We start from the raw sequence: 12,932 nt of genomic DNA, 5'->3' as shown, positions 1-12,932 counted from the left end.
TGTATTTTATGCTTGAGAGCCAAAAAAGAAAGGAAAAATACAACAGATCTTGGCTTGGGGGCTGGTAGGTCTTTATTAGGTAACTGAGCTTGAAGTTTCCCATATGATAATTTGTATTAGTTCTCTATGAAATGGACATCCCCCTTCCATTTTTAACTGACATCTATTATTTGGTTCCTATTCAATAATAATGATAATATTTTAAGGATATACATGAAATGGGGATTTAAAGACCTTAATTAACTTGCCAAAGACTATACTAAACAGTTAACTAACTTATGGAAGAGCAGAGATTCTACACTCTCTTTGATTTCTTACATCATTTGATCAACTGAAAATTCAGTTTAATCATCATTGATGACCATATGTATCATAGATAACTCTGCTCTTGACTAGTTGTATGATTTAATTTTCACAATAATTTCTTAATTTTAAAATAAATGTATTTTCAAAAAGTAATACAAGTTCAATCTTATCACCAATTTGAATATAATTAACTCTTTAGTAGTTCAAAAGCTATAACAGAAATCTCAGACACTGCAAATTTAAATACTTTCAAGAATGAGAGAGTACTGAATGAAATTTGTAGATTAAAGGTACTAAGAAGAGGGATTTCCCTCCAGTGGTTAAGAATCTGTGCTTCCAATGCAGGGAGCACAGGTTTGATTCCTGGTCAGGGAACTAAGATCCAACATGCCAGGCAGCGAGGCCAAAAACAAACCGACAAACAAAACAATAAAGTGGTAAAAGAAGTGTCTTTAAAAAAAAAAAAGATAAGAAGTAATGAACTGGGGATCTTACACCCTGCTTAAAGGACAACTATCACTGATTGTCACCAATAGAAATACACGTTCAGAGATCCTAAATGTTTAATTTTTCAAGAAAAGTTGGTGAAGTAGACTTTCATCAGAAATTTCCTGATTATTTAAATGCTGACAACTAATTCCAATTTCTAAAACTTTGCTAAAAAATTCCATCTGCAGAGTATATGTGGTCCATGGACTGCTGGTTTGCAAGCTCTATTACAGATATGTCTATCACCACTATTGGGCAATGCTGTTAAATTAGGAGCAGAAGACTGACCTGAATCTATAGTGACTCTATAACATGAACAAATGAGTATTTACTGAATGCCAATAAGAACTATGAAATATTGAGCAACTAAAATTAAGTGAGAGGTATCCAGAGAACAATAAGAGGTCAGTATGATAGGTCAGAAGTACTTTTCATGAACTAGACTAAGGAGAATGAATATGAAAAGTTATTCTAGAAGGAGGAATAGCATGAACAATGGTGTCTTGGTGGTACCACGGATGAAGAATATTTAGGACATAGTGAGATTATCAAAGGAAGATGTATTTCAGGGAGTAGTGGGAAATACAAGAGAGGTAGCAGATTTCTTTGGATCTTGAAAGCTAAGCAGAGTTTAGACTTGATGTGATTGACAGTTGAAGCAATAGTAGATCTTGAGTAGGGGAGTGACATGATCAATGTGGTGTCTTAAAAAAAAGATTAATCTGGTCATAGCATGTAAAAAGACTGGAGCACACAGTCTAGTATGGAGAGGCCAACTAAGAAATGGTCTCAGTAGTAGAGGAATGAGATGAGGGCCTGGAGCCTAGCAGTAGAAGTGAGTGAAGAGTTTTTCACTAACCTATTTACCTGAATGAATCCTTGTTATTAGCGTGTGTGCGTGTGTGTGTGTGCACGCTTTTTTTCCATTAACAAATTGAAGCTGGCCTAGTATAATTAACAAAACACCAGTAAAGGGGTAGGAAATAAAGATTCTAGATCTGACCCTAACTAAATGTGTGAAATTGGGTATGTCTCTTAAACTCACTGAGCCTCAGTTCCATTATCTGGACAGAAAGAGATGGAGCCAAATAGATGTCATTGTTTGAGGCCCTGGATCTTACAGTTCCAAAAACCAACAATCTGAAGTATTCAGATAAAAATGTAATTTCTGGTTTCTTTTGAAAACTCCAATAATCTGGCTTCCTTGGGCCCACATTTGTACATGGCAAAACTGGTTGGAGTTGAGTAGGGAATTCCTCTTTCAGATTGGGCACATACTCCCTAGTTGGCCACAGTCCCACCATTTCCTGCTGTAGCCCTACAGTGAGGCCCAGTGTTAGCTACCATTCATCGTGCTTTCATTGCTGTTTTTATTATGGTAGAGAAACATTTTTCTAAACTTTGTCTTTGATCAAAGGTAAGAAAATAAAAGGCAAAAAGAAAGACATTTCGTCAGGAAAAATGAAAGAAAGCATACATTTTTATGGGAGTAAAATATTCCTTTAGATTTAATATGCAAAAAAAAAGGGGGGGAGTGCATCTGTGTGAAAAGATCACCATTTAACTCTCTTCAATCATATAGTTTCATTTGAGTTTGGAAACCCTGTTAAACATGTTGGAAAGCTACTGAAAAAATATCTAAGGAGTTAAATGATTATATTCACATTTTATAAAGAGTATTCTAGAAGCATTCAAGAACTTAAGAGGTGGAATGCTGAGAGAAAGAACATCTGTTAGAGTAGTAAAGTGGTCTCAAGAGATGAACTGACATGTTTACAGTGGAGAAAGGAGGAGAGGACTGATTCAAGGAGGTAGAATTATTAGAATTTAGGGAACCCTAAGGGTATTGGAAGTAGAGTGATTCTAGATTTTAGTAATGGTTGACTGGATAAATGGTGATGCCATCCAGTGAGCTACGGAGGGAGAAAAAGTCTTGGGGAAAGGTGAGTTAGTACAGCATTACTCTCTCTACAGCAGGTGTCAGCCACTACAGCCCACTGCCTGTTTTTATACAACCCATAAGTAAAATGGTTTTACATGTGTAAATGGCTGAAAAAAGTCAAAAGAAGAATATATTTCATAATGTGCAAATTATATGAAATTCAAATTTCAGTGTCCACAAATAAGTTTTATCCGGACACAATTCATTCCTTTATTTATTGTCTACACCTGTTCACTTCACTATGACAGAGGTGAGTAGGTGAGATTGCAACCACATGTGGCACTCTCATCACCTTACACTGTTGCTGATGTACTACAAGCTGCAGTGACACAGTTATGATTGTTCAGTGTTTCAAGCACCATGTGTACTGTCATACCACAACATTTCATTTTGACCATCACATCAAAACTAGAAAAGCATACTTCAAATACCATGCTTTTAATGTTTAAAGTGGCATATGGATTATTTTGTTACTGAATTAGATGGCAAACTACTGTATCACACAACGACACTATAGCTATGCTAGAAAAAATACAACGTATACCTATGTTACCAGACTAAGTATTCAACATAGTCACAATTCATAAGAAAACAATCATCAGAGGAGTTAGAAAATATAAAACAAACTACCTCTGGGAGATTGGGACTGACGTATATACACTATTGATACTATGTATAAAATAGATAACTAATGAGAACCTACTGTATAGCATAAGGAACTCTACTCAATGCTCTGTGGTGACCTAAATGGGAAGGAAATTCAAAAAAGAGGGGGTATATGTATTCATACAGCTGATTCACTTTGCTGTACAACAGAAACTAACACAATATTGTAAAGCAACTATACTCCAATAAAATTTTTTTAAAAATAAATAAAACAAAGTACCTTATCATAGCAGAATTTCTTCACAAAAATAAAAAGTGAAAATGAAGTTGCAAATAAAGTAAGTTTCTGAGTGGCTCACTTGTTAGTCAAGTAGGGAAAGCTGTTTACTCATGGTGAGTTAATTAAACTGTATTTTGACTATAGCAACCAAAGAAACATTTCCAGAGTGAGACAAACCTGTTTAAGAATATCCTTTCAGTGAGAATACTACCTGAAGAGGTAAGGGCACTGGGAGCAAGATCAACATTCAATTAAATGACAAGGCAAATAATTTTAACAGGTTTTCCTTCGTTCTTGATGAGTTAACAGAGATTGGTGATACTGCATAGTGTTCTTATTTTCGAGAAGTCAAGGCTGAACGTGGAGTGACTGAAGAACAGCCTCTATAGACTCTGCATAAAACAGGCAAAAATAATTTTAAAGTTGAGAAAACATTAATTCAGTACAACCTGAAGAGGAATCTACTGAGATGTGTTACAGCTGATAGTGGTAAAGACATGTGAAGAACAGAATAAGGCTTAGTTGAATAAATTTACAAAGTTTGTGAAAATAAGGTGTTTAAAGTCTGTGTTTCTTCATTATATTATTCATCAGCATGTATTTTATGGGAAAAATATTTTAAACTAACATGTATTATTGAACCAATAGTATGAACTTCATTCACTCTCACAGATTTAACCACTGTCAGTTGTTTGTGCTTTGTTAAGAAATAGAAGCTGAATATCTTAATTTGCTTTATCACACAGCAGCTTAAGGGCTTAGCAGTTGTACGGTTTTATAGTGATTTTTTTTTTTAGCTTAACTGTGATACTGAAATTTCTGAACAAAAAGAAGTGCCTTCAATCAGTATTATCAAACAATGAATACCTTTGGAAGTTATATTTTGCTGCAGATTTGATAATGTTTCCTCGCATTTGACATGAAAGTCAAGGTGAAACACAGTGCTTATATGCAAAACACACTATGCTAAGTCATTCTGACAACATTGTTCAAATCACAAGTAACCATCAATCTGCTTTATACACTTCTTGTGCTGTCAAAAGTTGACAAGAAGATCTCTGTGCACATACAAATTTGCAACACATATATATTATGCAAGTTCAAACTACAGTTCCAAAGGTGTTTTCCAGACCTCACTGCAAGTGCAAAAGAAACTTCCATATATTAAAATCCATTTAACTATGCAATTGAGGAGCTTCCACCTAACTTTCAATTGATTAATTTGCAATGTAAACAGTATACTAAATGGAAAATATCAACAGAATCCAAAAGAATTCTATAAATACCTTCCGTACAATTAATGTGATTATTAAGATCATATGCCCATGATTGATAGAAGCATTTGGTAGTACTTACCTGTGTGAAAACATGTTTCAAAGACAAAATCAATTAGATGCCTTTACAGATCTGTATTAACAACTAAACAACTGCCATCAATTTTGATGATGGGGTAACTATGAATCCCAATTAAATGAAATTGCTAGCTCAAAAAAAGAATTACCACCTTTTCATTAAGAGACCTGCATTACAATAAATCATGCTCAATTCATGTTATAATTTGAATTTAGTCAATAAAAATTTTGTGGATATTTGCTTTTTCTCATATATATTTTCACTCCTATCTATGTAATATCTTTGATTTTGCCTCTTGGCCTGCAAAACCTAAAATACTGACCATCTGGCCCTTTATGTAAAGTTTGCAGACCTCTCCTCTATGGTGATTGCTATTCGTAGTGTATGAGCATCTGGGAAATGTCTTGACAAGGCAAATTCTTAGCCTACCCCACACCTACTGAATCAGAATTTCTAAGGGTGAGCCCAGTATTTTTTTCTTCTTCTTTTTTTTTTTTTTAAAAACAAGCTCTATAGGTGATTCTTATGCAAGCTAAAGTGTGAGAATCAATGCTCTAAAACAGGATTTTAGAGACTTAGTTCTGTCCCCTTGGATAATTCTTTGAGTCAGTAAAATGGGGATAGTGTCACCCACTTTACAGAACTGTTGAAGAGATTAAAACTAACTTTAAAAAATATTCAAAGAATGTAAAGTTTAACATGATTACTGACATCAATAATTTGTAATAAATGATAATTATTAATTCAAAGGTGTGCTGGGGCCTCCTTGCATCAGCCCATGAGATAATAATTAAATTTTTAGGAATTCTGTGAGGCAGTTATTAAAATAGCCATTATCAAAAATTAAATTTTATAAACTTAAAATTAAACTATATTAAAACAAAGCTATTAATATTCAAAACTCATCACTACTTAATTACTTTACTATATTTTATTATTATCTGTGCTTATGAGGCTATTATGTCTAAAGGGTGGATATATTATATAATGGTGTGCTGCATCTCATTTCTTCCCAACTATGCATTCACAGGAAATGGACCACCACAAATCCGACCTTTTTTGGAGAAAGGCTTCTGGCGAAACATTAATCAACACACTTCTGGTTATCATTATTAAAAAATTACATAATGAATTCAGTTTTGAACTCAATGAGTTTGAACTGACTATGCATGTAGGGATGTCTAACAATCTACTACATAAAAAGACAGAGCCCAGATATATATTCTTAGGTATCAGTAGCATATAGATATTAGTTAAAGCCATAAATGTGGACAAAATTGAGCAAAACAGCCTTCAGAGGAGGGGTCAGATATAGAACCCATATGGAAAAAATTAATTTTGTGAACAAAAAGTGAGAAGGACTTTGGAGCTTATAAGTATAGCCAATTATGGCTAGCAGCTCAATTTACTCCCATTTATCACTATCCTAATTCTCAGTTTTAACTCCTGGAGTGCTTCTACCAACAAAAGTTGTATAAATAGATGTGCTGAGAGAATTACATTACTCTGCAATTTGAATTCAGCATCCATATCTCAGCCACTATGGATAATGTTATTTTAGGCCATCTATTTAGACAAAGTTAACAAGTCAGTTCATACTCAGAAGTTTCTACCTCAAGGAGACATTACCCTTTGAACAATAAAGAAAAGTTATATAGCGATGATTATAACATACTTAAGACATCAATGATATTGAGTATATTTAAAAGTTTAGTTTCAAAGAATCATAGAATTTTAGAACCAAAATAGACTTTATAACCTATTCTGATCTTAATTTTTTTTGCTCTTCTTTGCATAAGAAAGAGCTATTTTGTCAAGTTAAATGTCTAGGAAAGCATTTTAAAATAAATTTTTTCTTCATCAGTTATCTGAACATTTGATTATCTAAAATTAACATGGAGTTCCCAAAGGAGTGGATCTTCCTTCTCCATTCTTCCTGATGTTCATGAGCAGATATTAAAATTTTACATAATTATTTACAGCTATTGCTGGTACCACCAATAACTCCAGAATCACCAAGTTCAGTTCAGCTGACCTGAATCTCTGGAGAGAGCAACCACACTATTTCCCTAAAGGCACCTAGAAGCTCCAATATTCCACTGTGAAAATTAAAACTCTATGGTTCTCAAAATGAATTAAGGTATTACAACTTTCCAAATAGTAATACTAGAGACTTTAGAAAATATGACTGTACTGTGTGTAGATAATGAATCTAACCCTCTCCCATGTGGAAAAAGAAAAGTGGGTATATGCAAAATAAGCCAACATAAGAAAACTTACTGAACTAGTCAATATATAATCTATGCTCTTTAAAAATAATAAATTTTAGTGATCACCAGCTTATAAAAATATTTTATTGTTCTATCTTGACTTGTAAAGAATAAGTAAAAATACCAATTTTGACTATCTATGAAACTATTCCTAGACTTAGAAATGCAAGCCAAAAAAAAAAGAATTATCCAAAAGGCTTATTAAATACTTACAAAGAAAAAGAAAACTCCATGAATTAAGAGTATAATTCGAGGCATACGTGTAACTAGAGAAATGCAAATTCACAGAGATTAATAGTAAATAAAAAGTTGTAAAACCATTCATCAGTAAAGTATCCTTTATGCAAAATGTCATGTAAAATTATAAAACCATTTCTAAACTCACTCTACATGACAGATATTGCAAAAATAAAAAGTATACTATACTAAGTCACAAAGACATAAAAAATGGAATGTCAAAGAAATGTGAGGCACTATTGTGAGATTACAAATTACTGTTAGGCAAAAAAATAGCACATATCAGTCCATGTAAAGTGCGACACAAAAAATGTTTAAAGAAAACTATGCTTACTTGCAGATCTTTAAACAGGACAAGGAATACTGTACTACCATAGATAGTGAACTCTGTCTCCACTTACTCATTATCCTCTTAGCCTTTACAACTGACCTCCATATCTATCATACCTCCTAAAGCTGCTTTTTAGAAAATACTCTAGGTAATATCCTAACCAAATCACATCAACTGGGAGCCTTTTCTCAGTCCTATTACTCTCACTGTTCTGAAGCAAAAGCCATTATTGACAATTCACTCTTGAAATCAACCATATGCCTGTTCTAGTCTTTCACTCCTACCTACTACTGTCTTATTCAATGTCAAATCATTTCATTCTTTTTTCCCTAACAATGGGGCATTCCTCAAGATTCTTACCTTGGACAAATTTTCTTTTTCTTTGTTGACTCTCATCCTCCTACCCTACTTCAAATATTATTTCAGGATATTGGTGGATAACTTCCAGATCTCTAGCTCAAATCCTCTTTTGAGAGTTAATATAACTGTTAAATATTTTTTACCTAGTTTTGGTCAGTCAACAAATTTTTACTGCATAGATCCTACGTGTGAGACACTAGTGTTAGAAATGTATTCAAAACCTAACATGAGAGTCCCTGTCATCAAGAAGCAGAGAAGCTAAAAGGCAAACTAAACAGTCCGACTAAACAGGTCCAAAACTGACTATTCATGTTTCCTCTTCCAATGGATTAAATATATTTTTAAAAGATCCCACATTCTCATTATTGCCCAGGCAACAATGTATAACTCCTTTCTTAATTCCATATTCTTTATTTGCAATATTCTATTACCACTGCCATACCTTGGTTCAGGCAAATATATATTTTCACCCAAACTGCAACAACTACCTTCTGAACTATTCTCTAGTTTCTCATCCAATCCATCCTGCACTCAATTGACAGATTACTGTTCCTAAACCACAGCTCGGCTTCATCACTTAACTACATAAAAATGTTTAACAGTCCCTCAATAGATAAGTCAAGTCCAAAAACTTCTTCAGCTTGACATTCAGGGTCCTCCATTATCTGTTCTTTACCTATTAATACTTCTTCATCTCTGTCCAGCCTTCTGCTCCAGCCAAACATGGTTATTTAATTATATTGAAACTGAATGTTCCTATCTCTGTATCTTCATTTATGTCATTTCTATCCCTCCACTCCCATCCTGATTAACAGTCTCCATTTATTCTATCTTTCAGAAGCTTAACCAACCATTGGATCAAATAACATCATTTTTTTGAAAATTTCTCTCCATCCTCTGAAACTATAAAATATGTTAAGGTTTTTTTTTGTATCACGCATACTTTATTTCTGTTAGAGTTATCTGTGTATGTATCACATTATTCCTGTTAACATAAGAAACTTGAAAAAATGATTTTTTTTAATCTTTATCCTCTCACAGTACATTATGTATGGTTGATAGTCAACAAATACTAAGAATATGCTGAATTTATAATAAAATATATACATAAAATAGTAGCCATGGTCCATAAGACTACATAGGAAGTTTTCTTCACTTTCTTATGGAGAAAAATCATTGCCATAAGAATATCTTTTTTAAAAAATCACCTTATTTATTTCTTGAAAAGACATTAAAAAGTGATTTTTTTTCCCCTACCATTAATCAGCATAGCCCTTATGTATATATGAATTGTTACAATAACTTCCTTGGTTTAGAATGTAAAATTGCTTCCCAATGTTTCAACTTTACATTATTGTATGTACTTACTGATCACAAACTAAATAGCTTTACCATTGAAAACAGCAGTGTAGAAGGAAAGAGCTTGCCTGGTGGCTGCTCCAAAACCCATACCTCTTAGACAACCCAACACTTTTTTTTTTTTTTTTGAGAGAGAAGAGCAGTCGCAATGTAATTAGACTTCTCTGTTCCCACTTCCTTCACACCTCCATCACCTCCATAATATCTACCAACTCAAATGTTTGTTCAGAGCCCATAGTTTCAGGTTCACAAGTTGAAAATGATAGGTTTCCAGTTCGACAATTAATTCTCCAAAGAGTTAGTAAATACCTACTATGTGGAAAGCACTGCAGAGGACTTCAAAATTAATAATTTTCATTTTCTGGAATGCATGATTAAATGCACAACACACACATAAACAACTCCATTATAAAGCTGATTATGTAAGGACTAAAAAGCCTCCAACAAGGTACAAACAGAATGCTATGAGGAGAGAGAGTGATTTAATCAAAGTATATCTAAGAAGCTTCAAATGAGAGATGGATTTCTATCTGGACTTTTTTTGAAATCAAGTAATAGAACTCGAGATTTTCAAGATAAATAAAATAATATACTTAAAAATAATTTAAGTATTTTTTCACTGGTATTGCAACAGAATTGAATTTTTTTCTACTGAAAAGGTACTTATTCAACATGTAAGTTAATATTTTAAACAGATTTTTTTTTTAGCTCACCTGGAAACAAGGGGAAATATATTTTATAGCCCAAACTTGTGGCCTATAATTAAAAATAAAATTTGTTATGTTCAAGGGAAAAACACGTGTCCAATAATCTGAACTAATATTTATTTAAAATTCTACTCACAGAGAAGGCTAGGTATATATAAATGGGCCACCAATTTTTACAGAAATTTGTTCAGCATACCAATAATACATTAGAAAGGAAAAAACTGAATAAATGAAGATAAAATTCTGGGTCCTAGATTCATTTTTCATTCATACTACCTCCTCTTGTAACAATGACCTCTTCCTCATAAAGGGCCAAAGGTTTGAATCAGAGCTTGGAGCATTTGCTTTTCGAGTAAGCTCCATCAACACCACTTCTAGATTTAGATACTTCTTTGAAGATTCTGAGCTGCCATGACCTAACTCTGGACGTGTTGAGCGCTGTATTGACAGATGAAAGGATCACACTCATCTCAAGCTTAAAATAACTTGCAGGGAAGGGGTGGGAAAAGTCCGAGTTGACAGATGCCAATGTAGCAAATTTCAATAAGAGAAATCTATGATAGACAGGAATGGAAGCAAACTGGGGAACTTGCAGAAAGCATGGTATTCCAAATTGCTACTATTTAAAAAAAAAACTTTCGTCTTTTAATTGCATCGCAGTATCCATGAGACGTTTTTTGCAATTACTGAACAATTAAGCAACATATGAAAAAAGTTTAGGATAAATTACATGTACTTTTATAAATAATTTGCTTTTAAATATCTCATCCAAAACTCTTGAGATTAACACGAAAGAACTAAAATCAGATTATGTAGATTTCGACAAGGGAAGCTGGGAAAGAGTAACTAACATGTTAAGTTCGGTAACATGTTACAAGCAGGTTGCAGTTTCCTGCTACAGTAGACAGGCGAAAGAACCAAGAAAATGGGTTCACCACAGGAATATTGCACGTTGTAGTCACTCAGCACTAATTCAACAGCTAGCGGGCTCTATCCATCCTTCCTCACGTTCCTCGTGGCCTCTGACAAGTCATCCTTTCAACCTATGAGACTGTCCGCTCTCCTCCATCAAAAATAATTTCCGTGCAGGTTGTAAAATCTCCCTCACAAACTACTTGCTCACATCTCCTCGCCTTGGGATGGGCAGTCCTCAAGATGGGGAAAGGTCGCCCTGGCAGGGAAGTTACGTGAAGTGGTTTTTCTCGTGGTCCAACCCGAGCCTCCAGACCAGCAGCCGCGGGGGAAAGGAAGCAGGCGGCCTCCGAAGAAACCGGGATGGGGCAGCGGATGCGAGCTCTCAAGGCAGGCACTGTGGTGCCCGCGCATCGGCTCGGGCAGGAAGAATGGAGGAGGGGAGGCGAGGCAGCGCGGTGCCCGAGAGCCGGGCGGGCGGTCCGGCCCCGCGACCCGACCCCACCCCGCACTCGGGACCCTCCCAGCCCGCGGACCCAGCGTGCGTTCCGCGTGCGCCGACTCTCCCCGGAGGAAGAGCCGCTGCCTCACGCCCGTGGATTTGAGAAATCCGGCAACTTTGCGCGAGAAATGCCTCCCACCCTGCCACACGCCGAGAAAGAGAAATATGTCAGGCGATGACGGGGAAGGAAGGATGACTTACCCATGTTCCTCCCAGAGGGTGAGGAGCCGGCAGGGCGAGGCGAAGGTCTTCGGTGCGGGCGGCGCGGCGCTGTGTCCTCCCTCTACCTCTGTCTCTCCCGCAGCCAGGGAGGGACCCGCGGGGGTCGGCCGCCGGGGAGGAGCAGCTGCTCCTGCTGCTGCTGCTGCTGCTGCTGCTGCTGCTGCAGGCGGCGCGGCCGCGGCGGGGACGAGCGGCGGGGGGCGGGGCGGGGTAGGGCGGGGCGGGCGGGCGCAGCCTGCGGCGGGCGCGGCACCGAACGGGCGGCGGAGGCGCCGAGCCGCCGAGCCGGCCGGAGCAGCGCCCGCCCCGACGCGCGGTCCGGGAGCGCCCCGCCCTCCCCCATCGAGCATGCTCAGTGCTTCCCACTTTCTTCCCCCGGGGCAAGAGAATCTCAGCGTGCGGGTGGGCGTGTGTTTGCGGGCCGGCTGCAGCCGCTGCTCTGGAGCTTGATGGCGGCCGCCTGAGGGGCGGAGGGTGAGCCTTGAGAAGGCTGGGCGCAGGGATGTTCAACCCGAGCTACTACCATCCGGCTGGCTACTCCGCTCCCGCCAACCTACACCCGGAAAACGGGGCGGTGTTTATTACGGGGCAGCCCGGGTGCCCAGGCCGGAATTTCCCGAAGGAGGAGACGCTGGGCCTCCTCAGACCTGAGCGGCTGGTCGGAAAGCAAAGCGGACGTCCTGAAACGAAGCTGGAGTGGACCGCCTGGCGACGAGGCCGGTGCCTCTGGAGACAGGATACCTGAGGGCGCCCGTTTTCAGAGCAGCCTCTGGGCCCGCCGGGCACAGGGCAGGGAGGCCGCCGCTGGGAGGGCGCTCAGTGTTAGCGGGCATATCGGTGGGACAGTTAAGACCAGTTTAAAGAGGTCCGGACGGCGAGAGGAGTGACCGCCCCGGGATTTCCTCGGAGAGTGTGTCGTCCTCCTTCCTAGGGGCGCGCGGCCTTTCTTTCCCCGGAGGACGCCCAGAAAGCCCTGTAACGAGGGTGTCCTGGCCGTCGGGCTCCACCCTCCCGGGATGTGCACAGCTCTGCCCGGCTCCCTTTGAACGCGACAGG

At 37.9% G+C, this 12,932-nt stretch overlaps 1 protein-coding gene across 4 annotated transcripts in view; it reads right to left on the bottom strand.

Annotated features, from left to right (window-relative positions):
- Positions 1–11,978, bottom strand: part of RAP1GDS1 (Rap1 GTPase-GDP dissociation stimulator 1) — a 149,077-nt gene extending 137,099 nt beyond the window's left edge. For 2 of the 4 annotated variants that reach the window (XM_057727896.1, XM_057727898.1), the window contains exon 1: positions 11,856–11,972. In XM_057727896.1, coding sequence (XP_057583879.1) covers positions 11,856–11,859 — 4 coding nt within the window. In that variant the 5' untranslated portion in view covers positions 11,860–11,972. Of the gene's footprint in view, positions 1–11,855 lie in introns of all 4 variants that reach the window. The other 2 variants (XR_009052698.1, XM_057727897.1) reach the window with 2 other exon arrangements.
- Positions 11,979–12,932: the final 954 nt, after the last annotated feature.

The sequence above is a fragment of the Hippopotamus amphibius genome, chromosome 3, assembly GCF_030028045.1.
Source record: "Hippopotamus amphibius kiboko isolate mHipAmp2 chromosome 3, mHipAmp2.hap2, whole genome shotgun sequence".
NCBI classification, from domain to species: Eukaryota; Metazoa; Chordata; class Mammalia; order Artiodactyla; family Hippopotamidae; genus Hippopotamus; species Hippopotamus amphibius.
This window is presented reverse-complemented; position numbering and strand designations above follow the sequence as displayed.